This window comes from Maylandia zebra, linkage group LG12, assembly GCF_041146795.1.
Source record: "Maylandia zebra isolate NMK-2024a linkage group LG12, Mzebra_GT3a, whole genome shotgun sequence".
Classification (NCBI taxonomy): Eukaryota; Metazoa; Chordata; class Actinopteri; order Cichliformes; family Cichlidae; genus Maylandia; species Maylandia zebra.
The window spans coordinates 23849247-23868928 of NC_135178.1; the positions used below are offsets into that span (position 1 = coordinate 23849247).

Consider the following 19682-nt stretch of genomic DNA (forward strand, 5'->3'; position numbering starts at 1 on the left):
CAGAAAGGAGCCAACATCCAAAGAAAAGCTTTCAATGTCCTTCAAGAATCAGAATCAGAATCAGAAGCCCGGAGAACTGTTCCTGAAGAGCACTCAAAGAATTTACAAGCTTGTTGAAGAAATATTGAGTCACACCAAATATTGACTTGCAAGCTTATTAGGATTGTACAAACTTTGTTTTTGCCTTATATACTGTATTTCCACCTATGTTTGCATGTGTTTCAATGACCTAGTAACATAATTCAGTAACTTTTCACAAGAATTAGTTAATTCAACAAAAAAAAAACAACCTTTCAACGTTTCGTGTATTTGAACATTTTCTTATGAAAATATCGATTCTATCGCGCCAGTAACGATACTGCCGATATTCGGCTCGATCCGCCCATCCGCACTCCCCCCTCCCACACGGCTCTCCTCCCCTCCTCCCTCCCCCCGCCTGCTCTCCTGCAGCAGAGAAGCGGCTGCTGATTCACTCCGGGCGGCCGGCGCAGACTCTCTCAGCAGCGTCGCTCTATTTAAATTCACTCATCCGTCGCTGTCGGCATCTTCACGTCGCGTCGGAGAAGTTCGGGTATTTTAGCTCGAGCCAACACGCCGGGTTAAGTGTTTTTAAGTCTCTCACACAGCGTTTTCTCCCCCGGGATGTCTGCAGAGATGCGGCGTAGCAGCATAAACGGGGTAAGTTGGAGAAAAGTGAGTTTCATAGTAGTGTGTGTGTGTGTGTGAGACTCGTCATTGTTCGCCTCTGCTGCTGGGACTGGGCATTGTTAAAAGTTACCAGTCTCCATTCATTGCTGACTCCAGCGTTTGTTTCACTTATTTCTTTGCGTAGTGACTCGCTTCAAACAGGCTTGGTCACTGTTTTCTGTTTAAACTTCCCTTTATCCTTCTGGGTATTTAACACGTGAGTGTTTTCTCTAAATTACTGCTGTTCAAGCACCACCACCAGCAGGAGGATGGATTGATTGATTACGCCAGGATGTCTCATCACACCACCTGAAAGAAATCACCAATCTGCCGCTTTAGGACTGCTGCAGAGGCGCTCGTAATCGTCTTTAATGTGCTGAAACGTGAGCTGCTGGGCTCATGCGTTTCACTGTTTCTCTATATTTAGCAGGGCTTAATCCCGGTTTATGTAATCTATCGCTAACATGTTAAATACACTGCGGATGGCCATTATTGTGATAGTCAGGGGAGTGATTGAAATCAGTATAGCTGTCCGTCAGACCTACACCCCAGTGTGCCCACCTTAAAGTGCATTTCTCCACCTGCAGTGACACAGCATACCTGCTCAGATTTTCAGACAGCATCTTCATTATAGTAGTTGTCTGGGAATCAAAGAGAGCTGTATCCTTCTGAGCTGTGATGCTATTTCTGTCTTTCTGTTCACCTTTTTTGTTTCCAAGTTATTTTTGTCTTGTTCTGTGTACCTGACAGCACTTGCGCTGTCTGAAAACGCCTCTAAATGTTAAAAAATAAATCTAGTTTATTCAGATATCCCTTCTCCATCATCAGGTCCCGATCAAGAACATAGAGAGGGAGCTGATCTGCCCAATCTGCAAGGAGCTCTTCACCCATCCGCTGATCCTGCCCTGCCAGCACAGCGTCTGCCACAAATGTGTGAAAGAGCTGCTCATGTTGAACCACGAGGACTCTTTTGATGCCGGTTCTGAGTGCTCCCTACCGGGCAGCCCCAGGTCCAGGGTGCCCTCCCCCTCCATGGAGAGGCTGGACAGGCTTGTGAGATCAGGTGGGTCTCAGGGTAAGGAACCAAAGCTTGTTAACTTATAAGTGAGCTTCACAGGAAGGATTATGGTGTGGGGAGTTGAATCTCATATTTCTGTAGGTTTTGAAAAGCTTGTGTATCGAGGGCATTAGCAGGAACAGTGGGAGCTCTTGCACTGCCTAATGGAAGCTAATAATCAGAACACAAAATGCAATGCTCGACCATTTGTGGTGATTCCTAGGGGAATTGGTAATGCCAACTTCCTGTAACATCGTCCTCCTTGTTCCTTCAACTTCACCTTTTGCTTTTGCTTCTTGTCAAAAGGCTGCATGCAACAGGTGTTGGGATTTTCCTCTACAGAAAGGGAAAGAAGGCTTCTCAAATAAGGAAAAGTATGACACAAATAAAAACCGAAGGCTTGGGTGGAAAATAAAAAAAAAAAAAAAAAAGGTAGTGCAACTGAGAAGAGTGCTTCATGAACAAATAAGCAAATCTTTAGCCAATGCAAATTAATGGTTGAGTGTGAATAGACTCGTGGAAACTGGGAGAGACTCTAAATAGGCCAAGTATTGTGCGACGTTTGGGTGCTAGTGCGCCTCAGACGCTGCTCTCCCCTCTTCTTGTCCTAGATAACGCAGAACTAACTTTGAGAAATGATTTTTAATCATTTTACCCCTCAGCCGTAACACCGTCAGTCATCACTACTTCTGATCCCGTCTGCTTCTGCAGGCCTCATTAGAGAGAAAGAAGAGTAAGTCGACGAGCTTAAGTTTTGTCTTCGAAAAGAAATGTTGACAAGCTCCATCAGGCCCTAATCCTCACTGTCTGCCTTCTATTGGTCCCCGGGGCATCAAACAAATTTGGAAATGTTAAAGTAATGACAAGAAGAGCAGCTATCATTTTCACTACACCTTTAATTGGATATGTGTGTATCGTCTGTGTGTGCATGTTATGTACACACGGGTGAACAAAGGAGATCTGTAAGCTCCTTTTTTTGCGTTTTTATTTAGAGTAATTTTAAACTCTTAAAACCAAGCTGAGCTGGGAGGAGGAAAGCTGGTTGAGATTCGTCCGGGCGCAGGTGGCTAAATTATGTTTATGTTCTCGGCACAGCACGTTGCACTGTTGCAGTCCGGCTCAAGCGGGTCAATGTCTAAGCCTAAAAAAAAAAAAAAAAAAAAAAAAAGCGTCATGGTGGGACACAAGGCCGCCTCTGTGGCTCCTGAGAGCTCTGGGCTGGAGGCCATTTTCTGAAAGATGTTGTCTCATTTGCTCCCTTGACATCACCCGGGCTGTGTCTGACTTAAATGCTACATACCAACTCCAAGCAGGTTGTGGGTTCATGCTGGAATAATGGGATTGGGAAAGAGTGTGTGCATATTTGAAATCTGCAGCGTTTAATCAAGTCTCTCTGTGCAATTCTTACTTTTTTCCCCTTTTTAAAAAAGGAGACGACAGATACAAAAATCAAGTAAATTGTGACATTGCTGCTGTGATGTTTACCAGAGAGCGTATGCATGCCTTAAAATGCCAAACATCTGTGCTGATGAATCCTTTTTTATTTCAGTGTTTTATGAGTGTGTTGTATTGAACTGGGACACCATTCGAGATGTAGTGTTGAATGTAATGTGTTTAAATCACTGGTATTAAAGGTTTGTGCTTTTTTTTTTTTTTTCTTTTTTTTCTTCTTTCTCATTTTAAATTGATTTTTCAATTTGTTCTTTAAGATGACGTTTGGGCATAATCAATGGCTGACCCCAAATCAACATGTTGAGTGATTATGCTGTGACAGTTGATTTAAAATCAAGTTTACAGTGCTTGATTTTTAGACTCTATTTAATTTATTTATTTTTGAACTGATGCGGACTTGTGCATAAAGGTGGGCACTCATTTTCTTACAATTATGGCTATTCAGTAACTCGTGCTGTATGAGACTGAGTAATGTTTAACCAACATCTTGTCTTGGAACACTGTCAAAATCAGAAGGGTAGCACTAACAAAACCGAAGTTTACTGAGGTGAACTCTTTGCAAGTTATTCAGCGCTGGTTCCAAACCACTGAGGCAGGGCTCTTGAACAGTCTCCCTGTTCGGCTCAAGTTTGTTCCTTACTGGCAGGACCGCGTCTGTTGATGCAGGAAATAATCAAATCCTGCTTTTTGAGTAAACAAATCTGAGGTCCTGCAAAAATCCAGGTTGTGCACAGAACCACTGGACTCAGTATGACTACTGCCTCCTTTCAGGTCAATGCACAGCATTAACGTACAGTAAATTCAGTGACATTTGGTTGACATGATATTTAATAAGGCTGTTCATGAGTGCAGATTTCCAGTGAGTGTAAGAAGGAAGCCTTGAAGTACATTATTAACACTAACTCCCAACAGAACAAACTAACTCTCCTAGCGCCTTCACTGCTGGGAGCTCAGCTCATTGGTAGCCATGGTGATGCAACCTGCCTGAGAGGAATGACTGAGGGATTAGATGAAGGGAGAGAAAGAAAAGACTTGAGACTATATTTATCAGTGTGCGGCTTGGACAAGCCTTGTACTGTGACCTTGAAAAAGGCGGTTACTAAAACGTGACGTTTCCCAGTTTTGGGGCTATAAACACAGCTAACCTTTAACTGCTAACCCTCAATAAGAGTTAGCTGGCGAAGGCTGCGTTGGCTTTAGTAATCTTGTCACATGTTGAGAAATAAGCAAATTTGTTTTCTTGTTGGTGTTTTAGAAGTGAAATGCTGGATGCAAAACTATAACCAGGAGATGGTTAGCTTTGCTTGCCTGCTTTCTATTAAAGTATGTTTTCCATGCTCTTATTGGAAAATGTAACTGAATTATACATTAGGGCTGTGCGATATGACCAAAATCTCATATCCCGATATAAGACATCTATCGTCCGATAACGATATAAATCACAAAATGTTTACATTTTCTGTAAATTCTGTGAATATGGGCAGCTGGACTTGCGTGAAGTGTTTCCAGCTGCACGTTGTGTACCTGGAGTCAAGTGTTTTAACTGATGCATAAAACGATACATTTTTAGACATAAGTTGTAAAGGCCGCTGTTGTCTTTGTGTATTTATTACACAGCGTGCTGCGGGGAAAAGCCTGTTCTAACGTTTGAGTCTAAGTCTTAATTTTTAGCATCTGACGGCTCTTTTTTTGCTTCTCATCCATAAATACTCAGCATAATCTTTCACGTGATTCAGTTTATTTTGAAGTCTCAACAGGATCTTGAGCTTTATTGTGAAAGGTTTATGTGGAACATAAACAAGCGGACACCCGATGGTTTTATCACAGTCTTTGCTAACCACAAGGCATAAAAACAGGCGCTTATCCATCTGTAGTGTGGTTATATTAAATATAAGAGAAAGAGAACTTTAAGAAATTAATATGGCCACTACAGTGACATCAAAACGATGAAACAATATTGCTGTAAACAATTTATTTTGCGACACAAATGATGGCGTAAAATGAAACGATAGACGTATCGAACAGCCCTATTATACAATTTAAAAACACTTGCTTCGAAAATTAAGGGAGATTTAAAATGTTTCCGACTTTAGCGAACTTAATTTTGGTAACTCATCAACTTTGGTAGCATCTTTAGCTAGTTGGCTAAAGATGCTAATGTTTTTAGCTCTGAGCTGCCGCTGGAAAAAAAAAAAAGGGGGGGATTTCCACCCATAAGTCCAAAGTTTACATTCTCTAAAATTTGTCTTATTTATGGCTATAATTTTTTTTCCTTCTCTTTCCAGTGGCATAAACAAACTTCCGCAGTGTTAATTTATTGTGGTGTCCAGAATCTGTTTAGCATATGCATGATTGATTCTTTGCCTACAGGTAAATGACAATTAACCTAGTCAAATGTTCTACATGGTAATAGGCCAGCATAATTAGGGCTATCAGTCAGTTTATATCAATGTTCAGCCAACATCTCAGTTCAGTTTTATTCATATAGTGCCAAGTCACTGCAACAGTTGCCTCAAAAGGCTTTATTTTGTAAGGTAAACATTAAAATAATATAATGTGGGTTATAATATAAATCTCACAAAAATTAAGCTTACTTTTAAATCCCATATTGGATCTTGATGAATGAAATATCTGTCCTTTACTCTTTGACAATCCCTGTTTAATTTGTTGAGAGCAAAATGGTGTCTGAACATCAAAAGGAAAAAAGATTTCTCCCTTAAATCTGTGCAAAAGGCTGCAAGTGGTGCTGGTAGGAAAGTGGTTTTGGCTTTGCCTAATTTTAATGGTGAGCTAAGCTAACAGTCTCCTTTTTTAAATTTTATGCTTGGCATATAAACATGACAAACATTTCTCATAAGCCAAACTGTTGCTATTAATACACATTCTAGGCCAAAAATAAAATGAGGACCACATTTATTAGTCCAGACATGTATATGTTTCTCTCTCTCCTTTAATACAAGTTGTCTAGTAATAATGCATAAATCAAAAGTTAATTGTACTTTGTTCAAAATGTATTTTAAATGTTTTACATGACACTGAACTGCATTACCATTTTTGTCACTTTTCTCATAAGTTAACTTTTTTTTTCCCAGTGTCATATTAAAAATCTCTATTCACGCATCACTTCACATTATGCTTTGTTTCATTTAAAGGATTTTTTTTTTTTTTTCCTTGTTTGTCTCACCTCACTTCTCTGTTCATTGCTTGCAGCCACTATGCGAAGGTCGTTTGGAAGTCGAGGTAGACGCGGGCTCCGTGTTTTGAGTTGCTGTAGTAGTGAGTACAGTGTTACTAGAACCCCTGTGAAACCCTAGTTTGGTTCAACCTCTTTTCTACATAGTCTGCATTAGCCCTATTCACACGACCATTCAGACTCACACCAGATATAAAATAGGTTCTTATGAAGAATTTCTGTGATTAATACATAAAGTAGGCTTTTAACTCTATGTTAGACACTTAATGACTAATATCTGGTTTAAAAGACCCTTAAAAATATCCACTGAGCATAAAACCTGAGTGTTAAAATGGGTATGAAATGCTCCAACGATGAGTCGGTATGTAAAAGAAAGTAGTGCCTGAGTGAGGGAGGGAGGTAGTGTCCCAGACAGTTTGCTTCGTACCAAAAAGGAATTGAAAGGAGCTCAAATTAGTGAGAATGGGGCAAGGAAGTTTCCTAGGAGTTGAAGTGGAACAAGAATGTGTGTGTCTGTGTGTGTGTGTGTGTGTGGACTAAGCCTTACATTATTCGCTAAATCACGGTAGCAACTAAAGCAGCTTTATAGGCATGGAGAACTGTAGGTCTCTTAAGTTAACACACAGTGGGGAAAAAAAAAAGCATACAGTATGTTTGGACTTGCCAAGTTTGTTAACTGTCATTATTTCCTGATATGTTTGCCTTTAATTTGCTCGTTATGCTTGACCTGACAATGAGTGTTCGAGAAACCACTTATAGGAACACAAACCTGTTTGAGCCTACCTCTAATTATTTTAAGCATGATGAATTAAGTGTCAGATTGCCAGCAAAGTAAAACAAGACTAACACAAGCCCTTTTAGTTTAACTAATGAAGTTTATTTAACATGCTCAGTGGATGTTTTTAATCGGGTGCAATTATTTTCTCAGCTTTGAAGCAGAGTCAGCGTCTCTTTCTTGAACACTGAAAAAATAATGTAGTGTCCCCAAAGCCCTTAAAAAACAAACAAACCCAAAAGTACAAAAAAATAATGGGAGTTGACTTGATTTTATATTATATTTTTTTCTGGCCTTGGAGAACATGTATTAAGTTAATATTTTACATTTCCATATTGAACAAAGTGTAGTTGTACTAATTAGAGTCCTGTTAATCTGCCTTGGATATCTGCTCATAGAAGTAAATATTTCATAAACTGCAGACTTAACCATTTTTATAGTATACACTCACTGGCCACTTTATTAAGTACACCTTGCTAGTACTGAATTGGACCCATTTTTGCCTTCAGTACTACCTTAATTCTCCATGGCATTCAACAAGGTGCTGGAAACCCTTCTCAGATTTTTGGATCATGTTGACATGATGGTACCATACAGGCTTCACACGCACAACGATCTCCTGTTCAGCCACAGACCAAAGGTTGGATTGGGATCTGGTGACTACAGTGAGTACAGTGAACTCATCATCATGCTTTGTGATGTGGTGCAATATGATCAAGGGATGGACGTGGTTAGCAGGTTAGCAAAAATACTACTTGGTTTTTTGTTTTGTTTTGTTTTTGTTTGTTTTTTTTTTGTTTTTTTATACGATGCTCGTTTGGAGCAAAAGTGTGCCAAGCCATTATACCTGTTTTGATATTTGGGCTAAATTATGACCCTACCATGTGGATGTTGCAGATGAAATTGAGACCCATCAGGTCACCCCCACCCCAAGTCTTCTGAGCGTATTTAAGTTGTCTTAGCTGACAGGAGTGGCACGCAGTAGCTATAGTGCTGCTTAAGTTTTAATATAAGATCCAGATATGCTCTTCTGCATACCTTGGTTGTAACAAATTGCGTTATTTGAGTTACCGTTGTAACATTATGTTCTCTGTAAACTCTGTTGATAACTTTGTGGGAGAATCCCAGTGGATCAGCAGTTTCTGAAATGCTCAGACCAGACTATCTGGCACCAAAAACCGTTACACTAACACTTAAATCACCTTTCTTCCAAATTCTGATGCTCAGTTTGGACTTCAGCAGATCGTTTTGACCATGTCTTCATACACTAAATGCACTGGATTGCTGCTATTTGCATTAACAAACAGTTAAATAGGTGTACCTCATAAAGTTGCCAGTGAGTTTAAACATCCAGAATGTATCCTGATAATCTGAAGCCTTTTAAGGGGGGGGGGGAAGAAATGGTAGGTTTCTGCATTATACTGTCTAAAGGTCTGGACAGGATGGGAAAAAGAAAAGGTCAGTTTTTCTTTGCAATGACTTGTCAGTTTTTGCCTTTGGCTCTGCTCCCTCTGCAGATCCACAAATCAACACACAAACACGCTTTGCTTCAGGCATCTGCTCTGTGGGCCTTGTTTGCTCACACCTTATGTGCTGACCAGAACCTGAGTCAGAGTGCCTGCATGACACGCACGTGCAGTCTTTGCAGGATATAAAGACCTTCAGCACCATTCGTTTAAGTATGAAGGCTTTTCTTTACATTTTTTTTTCTTTGCCAGACTTGTCATCCACTGACTCTGCTTGTCTTTAATAAGACCATGCCATCTTCATTTCCATCATTAGCCTGAGATTTTCATCGTAACATCATAGCAAAATGTTTAACTTCACCTATGTTAAATAAATTCAGGTAGAAAAAACTGTGGTGAACAAAGCTCTATAGTTTGTGGTCAGTCAGATCTGACCTCGTAGAGGTGCACCATCAGTGTTCACTGATACATCTGAGAACCCAGCATGGCTACACATCACATCAGTGTGTTTGCTGTTCTGCTGCTGCTTTTCCCTCAGCTGCCCCTCCTTACTTTTTTTGCTGAAGTGGTGCTTTCAAATCGTTTTCCTGTGTTTTGCTTACCTGAGGAGTGTTTGATTTAATTTTTTAGGTCCTCGGAAACGGAGCGGAAATGCTGGCTTGCAAACAGAGATAAATCCAGCACTCCTCGCTTCCCCTGTCCCTCAAAAACGTGAAGCAATATATTAATTTTTGCGTGCTCTGACGTCAGTTTGCTGGCTTTAAGTGTGGTGACGATGTTTTGTTTGACAGACCCTGCTTGTGTCTGTGATGTGATCTCGTGTAACCGTGTTGCTGCCTTGTTCTGATGCTGCCGCATCAGTAACAAGCACAATGTTGTGAGACTCTTGAAAGCAATGTCGCTTTAAGAGATGTGCTATGTGAAGTGTTCCTGCATTGAACTGGACATGTCAGTTGCTTGAAATTTTTATTGAAAGCTTATTTTCTTTGTCTTACAGTGCACTTTAGTTAAAATTGCTTGTTTTTTTTTTTATTTTTGTTTAAATCATGTGGTTTGTTTTTCATCTTTATTTTGCCAATCACCCATTTAAGGGAAATTGAATTATTTCCTTTGTCCAGATCATTGTGAGCACTTAAAATACTCTTCCTTCATGTAGTAAGTGTTGAATGAAATGCATTTCTTATTAAGACTGTGTATAAGCTCCAAGGATGCTGACTTTCCTGCCAAACGTCACTCCTTAACCTGTTCCAGTACCCTTGATGGTCTTTCTTTGTGGACTTTTTTTTCCCCCCCCTGACAGCTGCTGGGTGTATTGCCCCAATACAGCCATGCCTCAATTGTGCAGCTGTCACTGTGGAAATGAAGCACAAAGAGAGACATGCTGAGGCTCTATTTGTGAATTTGCTTTTCAAAACGAATCTATTTGTCTTTAAACTGTGCTGGAACCTCTTGAAAGCTGTTAATTGACTGTAATTAGAAATCAGAGGACATTGTTCTTCACATAATAAAATAGGGCCTCAGGCAAGACTGGAAAATGGGTGTCCCGAGGCTGTGACTCTATATTCCTGACACTCATTTCAGTGCTCTGCCCTCGTTGCTCTCCTCCAGGTTCAATCTCCTCTCCGGGATGGCGCAGAGGATCTGTGACTCCCCGGGTCACCGCCATCCCGTGCCCAGGCTGCCAGCATGACATAGATCTGGGCGAACGCGGCATCAGCATGTTGTTCCGAAACTTCACCCTGGAGAGCATCGTGGAGCGCTACCGGCAGGCTGCCCGCGCAGCCGTCGCCATCATGTGCAACATCTGCAAGCCTCCACAGCAGGAGGCAACAAAGAGCTGCATGGACTGCAAGGCGAGCTACTGTAACGAGTGTTTTAAGCTGCACCACCCCTGGGGCACACCCAAAGCCCAGCACGAGTATGTTGGTCCCACGACGAATTTTAGGCCCAAGGTGAGTGTGGCTCAGTAGCTGTCAGTTTGTTCTCACGAAGTAATAAACGATAAACAAAACAACTTTGAACTATGAACAGTTAACAAGATATGTTATCACAGAGTTAAACATTAGTTGATAGATTTCTGCTTACTTGATTGAATGGCGGTATGAGAGTTGCATGTCATGCATGGTGAATTTTACCAGCTGTGTTGGTTTTCTAATCATTGCTATACAGAAAGTTTGGCTTAAAACTTAACTTTGCTGATCAAACTATATTTAATCACTTTCTGAAGCTCAGAAAGGTCAGTGACGCATGGTGTAACTCAGAAACAGAATCAAATATACTTTACTCTCAGCAGAACTATAAAATTGGTTCCTGTGTCATATACTAGTCAAAAACAGAAGTGCAAGTTTTATCTTTTTTACATGTGAAAACCCAAACAAATTCTGTAATTAGTCTTCAATTCTTGTTGTTTGGTTTTAGTCTGGGGATTGGTAATTTGTTTGCTGAACACAAACTCGCGTGATTAAGTGAAGTTGGCCGAGGCCAGGTTATTGCCACGCTGGATGCTGGCATCTGTCCGAGCTGTTGCTGCAGACTTCCATGTCCACGAGAGCACCATCTCTGATCTGCTTGTTCTCAGTGGGAATCTGACTGGACAGAGGACCTAAGATGATGTGCTCCTACCTGTACTTATGCCCTGTGGATGTTTGTTTGTTTTGTTTTTTTTTGGGGTTTTTCTTTTTTAATAGTGGGACCGTGCCAGAGTAGCATAGACCTTTCTGGATCAGGACATATCTAGAGACTTCCCTGGCTAGCATTTAGACCCCATATGTCTCCTGTTAAATGTGACCTGGACATTCTGGGTTAATGTATTCATCGGAGCAAGCTGCAATCATCCAGGAAAGGGGAACAGTTCCTCAGCAATAGAGCTGGACTGTTTGGGTCAAGCCAGAGCTTATTTCAAATGTCTATACATTCCTATTGTGTAGTGTTTGTCTAGAATGTCCATTGGAAACACAAACTTTTCTCTTTTTGGTTTTTGTGTATTTGTTGCATTCCATGTTCATTGAGGAGTGGTGTATCTGCTGTTTTGGCCTCTGATGAGGATCTTGGCATTTGGAGCGCTGATTTGAGTTCTATTTTAAGACCCATCAGGAAATGGTTCATCGAGCTGTCTACCACCTTTTTCTTTTTTTTTTTTTTTTTTTTTTTTTTTTTTAAATGGCTTTAGCTCATCTTCCTGTTTCACTTCATTTGTCAACATTTTATCAACACTGTGTAGCTCTATGCAGTCTAACACAGTGCAGTTTAATGTGTACATGCGTTCTTTGGATTAATTTTAAGTCCTTGTTTTTCAGAGCTTATGTAACTGGGACTTAAGTGGTACTTGTGACAAAGTGAGTCCTCGGCGGCGATAATTTATGTTTTCTCCTTAATCTCGCAGGTTCTCATGTGCCCAGAGCACGAGATGGAGAAGGTGAACATGTACTGTGAGGTCTGCAGGCGTCCCGTGTGTCACTTGTGCAAGCTTGGAGGATCCCATGCTAACCACAAAGTCACCTCCATGGGCAGTGCATACAAGATCCTCAAGGTAACACATTCAGACCTTTCCTTTTTTTTTTTTTTTTTTTTTTTTTTTTTTTTCTCTTCTCTCCCCCACACAGTCAGTACACTTTAAATTGTATTATTTAAAAACTGGTAATGACTAGGTAAACTGTAGTGAAAGATAAAACGAATGATTTGAGGTTTTGAGAATCCTTTAAGGGCAGATTGTTGTGCAGAAGTTTGGTGCTAGCATAATTGGACTCAAGTAAAAGCCTTTTGTCCACGCTCCCCGTCATCGCTGAAGTATGCAACAAAAGAAGTTCAGAGGCAGCTTTTTTCTGTAGTGGGCCACACACCGACTTGTTCCTGGATTTCATCTCCTCTGCTGTTGTAATATTAATGCTTGACCTGTTCCAGTGCTAGCAAGCACACTGTAGATGTCAGTCACTGTTTGGAAACTTAAACCCAGGCTGGCTAATTGAGTTCAAACTCCTCTTGAGAGCTTTCCCTTTCACCATGATTACCTTTAATTCATTTTAGTGTTTTGTTTAGTTCACGTGGAGACGAAAATGTCATGAGATTGTGTTGGCAGCTGCTGTCACAGCAACCACACACTCCTAAAGCACAATGAGGCTATCAGCAGAATAGGTTTTAATTAAAATGCATTTAATAGTAATTGTTTTGTTGGCCTGAACGTCATCCTGCTTAGAGGGATTTATTTAACAGGGCTTAGCAAGTCGAGGCAGATTTTGTGAAATTCTATATGCTGGTTTTTGTGGATACAAACATATTGGTGTTTAATATTTAATGATACCATTTGTTCCATGTGATTTTTGTGTGCTCTGCCTTTGAGTTCTTGGGAGGAGTATCAGATGTCCTGATCAGTCCCAGAAACCTATGTCAGTTATAATTTCTTTGAACAGAAGTGCAGCGTCACTGTGTCCGGAGATGTCCATCAGTAATAAACTGATATATTGGACCCCTGTTTTTGATGAACGTCTCAAACTACAAAACCTTTTCTTTTTAAAGTGGTGCCTGTTACGGTTTTCTTTCCCAGAAAATGTATTTTAAGGTTGTGTTATTAGTCTCATGCCTTGTGTATGTGCCAGCAAGTATAAGGCTCTGTGAAGCTCACTGTAAATACTGAAATGCTGCTCACTTTTTCTTTTCTTTTTTTCTCTCCTTCCTCCCTCCCCAGGAGAAGCTGGCCAAGAGTATCCATTACCTCATCAGCAAAGAGGACCAGGTCAGGACTCAGATTACTGAGCTTGAGGTGCTCATCAATAAGACTGAGGTGAGAGAGCTGACTCATGCTGCTGTATCTCTCAGATCCTTTGATGTTACTGTATGCTCTGCAGACTTTTTTTTTTTTTTCCCTTAATCATCAGTTGTAGTCAGAGGCAAAAGACCTGATTTGATTTAGTTTAACTTGGACTCGAAAGACCTGGAATTGGGTTATGGTTATTGCATCATCTCTGAGGTTCTTTGACCGTCAAAGTGCACACAAAATGTCCATATCAACAATTCCGACTTTATCATCTTCTGCAAAATCCCTGGACGGTGTTAAATCTATAAGGAGCAGAAGGTGGCTACATGGTGCAGTGGTTGACTCACTCACTTACTTACTTGTTAAAGATGCTGGGAGGAGAGGAGAACAAATTTGGATCCTGGATAAATTGGCAAAGTTGCATCAGGAAGGCCATGTGGTGTAAAATCTGTGCCAAGTCAAACATGTAGATCTGGCCACTGTGGTGACCCAATGAGGAAGCAGCTGAAAGAATCTGTAACTCAGGATGGAATAAAAGGGCCGGTTATCACTATACTGCTTTTTATCACATTTATGAAGGTATTATGAACTTTGTTCACACTTTTAGCATTCCTCTAATCAGTTTGTGCCAATAAAGCTGCTCCTCCTTCTTGAGGAGAAGGATCAGCTTTATTCTGTCTAAACCTTTTTGAATCTAGTCAAATTGATAATGAGATGGTGCAAAACAAATGCATCTGTTAATTCCCGTTGATAGCTGCAGAAAAGAAATTTTAATACGGCTCAGTAGAAAGCAGCCTGAGTCGAACAGTTACAGTCTTTGTAAGAGTAAGCAGCATCATTGAACAAGCAGTATGCAAACCACACAAACAAGGAAACGCAGGATTTGGTTCCCTCACGCAAGTCGGGGTTTTTAGTGTCTCAGCTGGTTCCTCTTTTACTTTGATGTTGGTCATAGATGGCGAGCGCTCAACATACCCACGCTTTCAGTTTTGTAAAGGGCACTGGGTGTGTGAGCAATAGGTGATTGTTATGCTTTTAATTTTTCATTTTGCAATTGATGCTTCTGTCTCATTGAGTATAAATGGGAGTGACTTTTTTGTTGTTCAAAACTAAACAGAGGCCTTAATTCATTCATGTTTGCTACTTATGTGTCGAACAATGGCTTAGATGAGATGAGTTTAAAATGTTGAATGTCTGCAGCTGAATTACAATAAAATGAAATGCGTACCGTCAAGGTTCATTCAACAGTCTCGAGTGGAAAAAGTGAGGAATCGATGCCCACTGCTTTGTTTTAAATGATCATAGTGGCAATGACTTGCACTCTGGCTGGCTTAAAGAAATGTCTGCTTATTGCATCTAATGAATACTGTTAGTTTAAGATGATGAGAAACTTGTCTTTTTCTTAAAGGAAAATGGCCAGTTAGCAGAGCGTCAAGCCAACGAGCACTTTGAGCGTCTGTTTGAGACTCTGCAAGAGAGAAAATCTGAGATGCTGAGGTCAATCGAGCAGTCTCGTAACCGTCGCATGGAGCAGCTCAGAGGCCAGGTGAGACTTTGATTTCTCTATCTCATGCGTCATATTTGCATGAAGTCCATAATAAGTACTTTGAACTTTTCTAGATGTTTAAAAACTAGCCTGACTTCTCAAGATGCTGTCACAATTGTAACAAACACTTATAACTGACTTATAAATGGTATTGCCCAGGTGGAAGAGTACCAAGGTATGCTGGAGAACAGTGGGTTGGTGGGCTATGCTCAGGAGGTGCTGAAGGAAACCGATCAATCCTGTTTTGTGCAGACTGCGAAGCAGCTGCATGTCAGGTATGCAAATTGGTGAGATATACATCTATATTTCATCTGTAGAGAGATTCACGTCCCTCAGCAGGTGCACATGGAAAGGTTCAGAAACCAGAAAACTATAATCTTCACTACAGTCATCTGTTTAAAATGATAACATTTAGGATAAAAGTACAATAATAGAAATGATTGATAATGTAACAAAGCTTAGAGATGCAAATGGTGAGCAGTAAAAGCTGCCCGTATATAATCATCTGTATTATTCGTGAGGAAAGCTGCACTTTTGTGAAGGAATAGTTGAGCAGTGCACTTAAAGCAAATATGAGCTACAGAATTATGACGTTAAATACTGTCAAAGTGACAATTTATGAATAAAGTAACCAAGTATACATTCATTTTAAAAAATGAAGCTAAATATGATTGTTAGGGCTGTCCAACAATTACAATATTGAGTCGCATGATTGTGCATAGTTAATTAATCGCAAAAACTACAAATAACTTTAGCCTTTAGAGTTTGAAATCTGAACTGAATCATTAGTTTTTATTATTCTCTGGATGCCATAAGCAGGATTTTGTCTATGTTAGATTTGGTTTATTTTTGTGCTGCATTCAATCAGATTAAATGTTTGACTAAAATGTGTCACAAAGCCACGTGTTACTGAACCACAGGTTACCAAACTCAAGGACAGTTTAAAGAAGACTTGTGCCACAGTGCCAAGTCAGTGCTGTGTATCTCAGTATCCTCTCCTTTAAGCTCACTAATTGATCTCCTTGAGCAGCTTTTGTAAGCTAGAACCTTTTTCTCTTACAGTCATGATAGGATGGTTTGTCCAGTTTACTCTTGACAAAGATTCAGCCTTTAATCCTTCATTGTGCTTATGAGAGACTGTATTAAAAATAGCCAGATGACCCCAGAGTACAGGACTGATTGAAAATACATTAGGGCAATGGAGGCACTCTGTCTGCTGTGAATAGTGTTGCTGTTTTGTGTCCTTACAGAAGTCTATAATTAAAAATCTTACCTTAATGATGAGGGTTTTTTTATTTTATTTTTTTATTATTATTATGTTTTAGGATCCAGAAAGCCACAGAGTCTCTGAGGACCTTTCACCCTGCAGCTGACCCCTGCTTTGATGAGTTTGTCCTGGACACATCCAGAGAAGAAATGCTGCTTAAAGAGATGTGCTTTGGTGGAGGTAAATGATTTCAGAGTAAAGGCAACACTTGGGTTGGCAGAAACGTCATTTATTGAATCATTTCTGACTTAAACCCTGTTTCAGTTGACTTTGATGCACTAAAAGGTGAATCTGTTTAGAGGATGGTTTGCAAATATTGTTTTCAGGGGTTTGGTGTGCTCAGTCAAACTCATTTCTGGAAAAACGGTGGTAAACAGCGAGCTTCTTTATCGTGCTCAGCTGGAAAAAGTGATCCCATCAGTTCATGAAAGAAAACATGGTGACATTTATGCTTCTATTCATCTGTGAGCATGAAGACCGGCTTTGTTTGTGGCTCGTCCAGATCATGACAAAATGTGGCAATATGATGTAGAGCCCTGCTGTTGTATTTCCTTACAAATCAAGTTGGTTAAAACTTGAATAAGTTATTTTTTGTTGTTGCATGCAGAGCCATTCAAACTGTGCTATGCTAAGAGGTCAGAGGTCATTTGTAGGCAACCAAAATGAGAGCCGTGACTACACAGATTGTGGATGTTGGTGGTTTGTTCTGGTCTGCTGATTTATAAAGGCGTTTACTCTGTCAGAAAGCTGCTCAGGTAGGAGTTTCCCAGGGCTGAGAATATATATGCTTTCTTCAACCTGCATTATTCTGACCTATTTCAGGTTTGTCTTCCCACAGCCTCAAAATAATGAGCAAACAGTAAGTCATAGCAGACTGATCTCAAAGCAAGACCATAAAGCGCTCAAACAAAAAAATGTCTTAAATATCTGATCAAGGTACGTAACTGTTCATTATCTAACAAGCTATGTGTACTTAACCTCTCTATATTGATTTGACAGATTTGTTTTTAAATCTGTTCACCCGTTTTGAGACTCAAAGGTCTGTGAAGGAGTGACCTGGATTATTTAAAGTGCATCCAGGTTATTGTGCAGGTTGCAAAAATGTCCTGCTAAGGAACTGCAAGTCATCACAAGCTCACTGAAAGGCCGGTCAGAGGCAACGCTAGAACCTTAAAAGATGATGCTCTTTGACATTTATCTGACACACAATATGTGAAGAAAAACTGGAGAAGCTACTCCGGCCTCAACTGCTACATCGAATCGCACTCCAAACTCAAATTCTGGTTCAACCCCATACGTTTCAGTCAGTCGTCCTAATTTATACAATTTACATCAGTATATCCAGAGATTTGAAAAAGCAAAGGGGACATCTTTGGCTTCAATGCCTCCCTCGAACTGTCACTAAAACTGAAGGAATGGAAAAGTGACATGGGTGTCACCTAGGAACCCAGTCTCCTGTTTATAAGAAGGCCCAGCTCCAGGCATTTGGCTCCAATCATAGACATGCCCAGGGAGACTAGTTGTATAATTGAAACAGCCTGTGTATCTGAGCAGTAAATGGTTAATAGACTGGTACTTGTATAACACTGTTTTACTCGTACTGAAGACTAGAAGCACTGCAAACTTGCATTCTTTCGAATGACCTCTGGTTGGGCAGAAAAAGTACTTCATACGCTGCAGGAAGGAGCGCTTTCACAGATCATTCATCCCAACAGCAGTTACTCTATAACTCCTCAATCACAATGTCATAAGTCACTGGACATTGTGGAGATCCACAGTCACCACTTCATGCATAATGGACCTTCTATGTGTCTGGACATGTGCAGGTATATTTAGTGTGTAAGTGTGTGTACATGTCTGTACTTATACATATCAAATCACTTTTATTGTCACATCACATGTGCAGGTACATTGGTACAGCACGTGAGTGAAATTCTTGTGTGCGAGCTTCACAAGCAGAGTTGTGCAAAATACAATAATGTAAACAAGCAAAATACAAGAATGGCTACATCTGAAACTAATAAATATATGTACAATATATAATAGTATATGCATTTCTGGATGTGTATACTAAATATTTTTCTGTGTGTGTACACATATTTTACAAATTAAATAGAGTAAACAATAAATAAAATATATAAAATAAATTAAATAAAATATACAGAGTGAGACATGTGCAAAACAGTGGCATTACTGTACAATATCTATGACTTCCATAGGAATAGTAGTGGTAGAATAGTTAACTTTATAGTTTGTCTTGCATATTTCCACAACCATATCCATAATCACATACTGGATTGTGTGTGTGTGTGTGTGTGTGTGTGTGTGTGTGTTGCATTATCTTACTTATTTTATATTTATTGGTATTTTATTTGTATGTTCCTTCTATCTATACCTGAGCTGAGTTAATGCAAAAATTTCCCCACTGTGGGATCAATAAAGTCTTGTCTTATACCTGATTTCTCAGAAACATACTTAATAGTTTTTGTATGCATATAATCATCTCTGGTTCTGTCAACTTTACAACTAGCCACATTTTATTTATTTAAAAGGAGAGAAAAAAAAAAGCAGCCATCAAAGTGCTCAGACGGCACAGACCAATAGCTGTCGTCATGGTAGCCAGCTCAGACGTTGTCTGACTTTCCTTAATAATCAAATTGGAGTTCAACACAGCCATGTTGTGACTCATGCTTTGACATTTGGCTCTGTTTGGGAGAGGCTCATTCCTCATGCGCTTTACTTTCTTTAATCTAACTTGACAACTTAATACGTATTAGTGACTGAGAGAAGGTGGTATTGATATTCTCCACCGCATATAGTGATGGTTAGTTGTGACAGGACTTTCAGTCATAGTTATGCAGTGACACTTGATTGGTGTTTGAGGCCATCCTGAAAACTGATAGCAGTTATTTGACAAGCTGCTTCGGTGGCAGTAAAGGCTTTAGCTCTGTCAGATGTTCTTTCAGACAAAGCGCTAGATGGTAAATATCGAGGGATTGAATGTTGATATTTATAGACAGCACTGAGGTCTCTCGGTGCTGTTCAGTGAAACGGCAACCGAACATTATTATTTAGTGCAACTAAATAGCTGGCATTTGTTCCAGTGACCGTTGGTGACATGAATTTGTGATTATGGGCTTTTGTTACTGCACTGAAGAGCAGCCCCGCTCGGTTTGTTGAAAATCAGTGATGTGAGACGTCTCAAAGGCTACCGCTGGCTCGGTGTAGACACTGAAGGAAAATGGTCTGTTTTTCTGTGACTCACGAAGAACGGTTGGATAACGATCTAGTTATTATCTCCTCTATAATCTGATTACAGGCCATCTTTAATTTACTGTGGTTAAAAACGATGGATACATAAAAATGTGTAGGAAAAGCTTTCTGTACAAAGGCCACAAGAGCAGAGAGCTGTGGATTCTGTTTTTTACAGGAGTAAAGGGGGGGAAGGTAATGCTGCTGGAAAACCTTTTTCTTTTTGAATAGTCAATG

General features: G+C 40.1%; 1 protein-coding gene across 6 annotated transcripts in view; it reads left to right on the forward strand.

Annotated features, from left to right (window-relative positions):
- Window positions 1-19682, forward strand: part of trim36 (tripartite motif containing 36) — a 33156-nt gene that overhangs the window by 3168 nt on the left and 10306 nt on the right. The window contains exons 1-9 of one of the 6 annotated variants that reach the window (XM_076890932.1): window positions 469-678; window positions 1516-1762; window positions 6407-6436; window positions 10239-10582; window positions 12013-12159; window positions 13312-13407; window positions 14789-14926; window positions 15086-15201; window positions 16252-16373. In XM_076890932.1, coding sequence (XP_076747047.1) covers window positions 643-678; window positions 1516-1762; window positions 6407-6436; window positions 10239-10582; window positions 12013-12159; window positions 13312-13407; window positions 14789-14926; window positions 15086-15201; window positions 16252-16373 — 1276 coding nt within the window. In that variant the 5' untranslated portion in view covers window positions 469-642. Of the gene's footprint in view, window positions 1-468; window positions 679-1515; window positions 1763-6406; window positions 6437-10238; window positions 10583-12012; window positions 12160-13311; window positions 13408-14788; window positions 14927-15085; window positions 15202-16251; window positions 16374-19682 lie in introns of those variants that run through there. The other 5 variants (XM_076890930.1, XM_076890931.1, XM_076890933.1 and 2 more) reach the window with 5 other exon arrangements.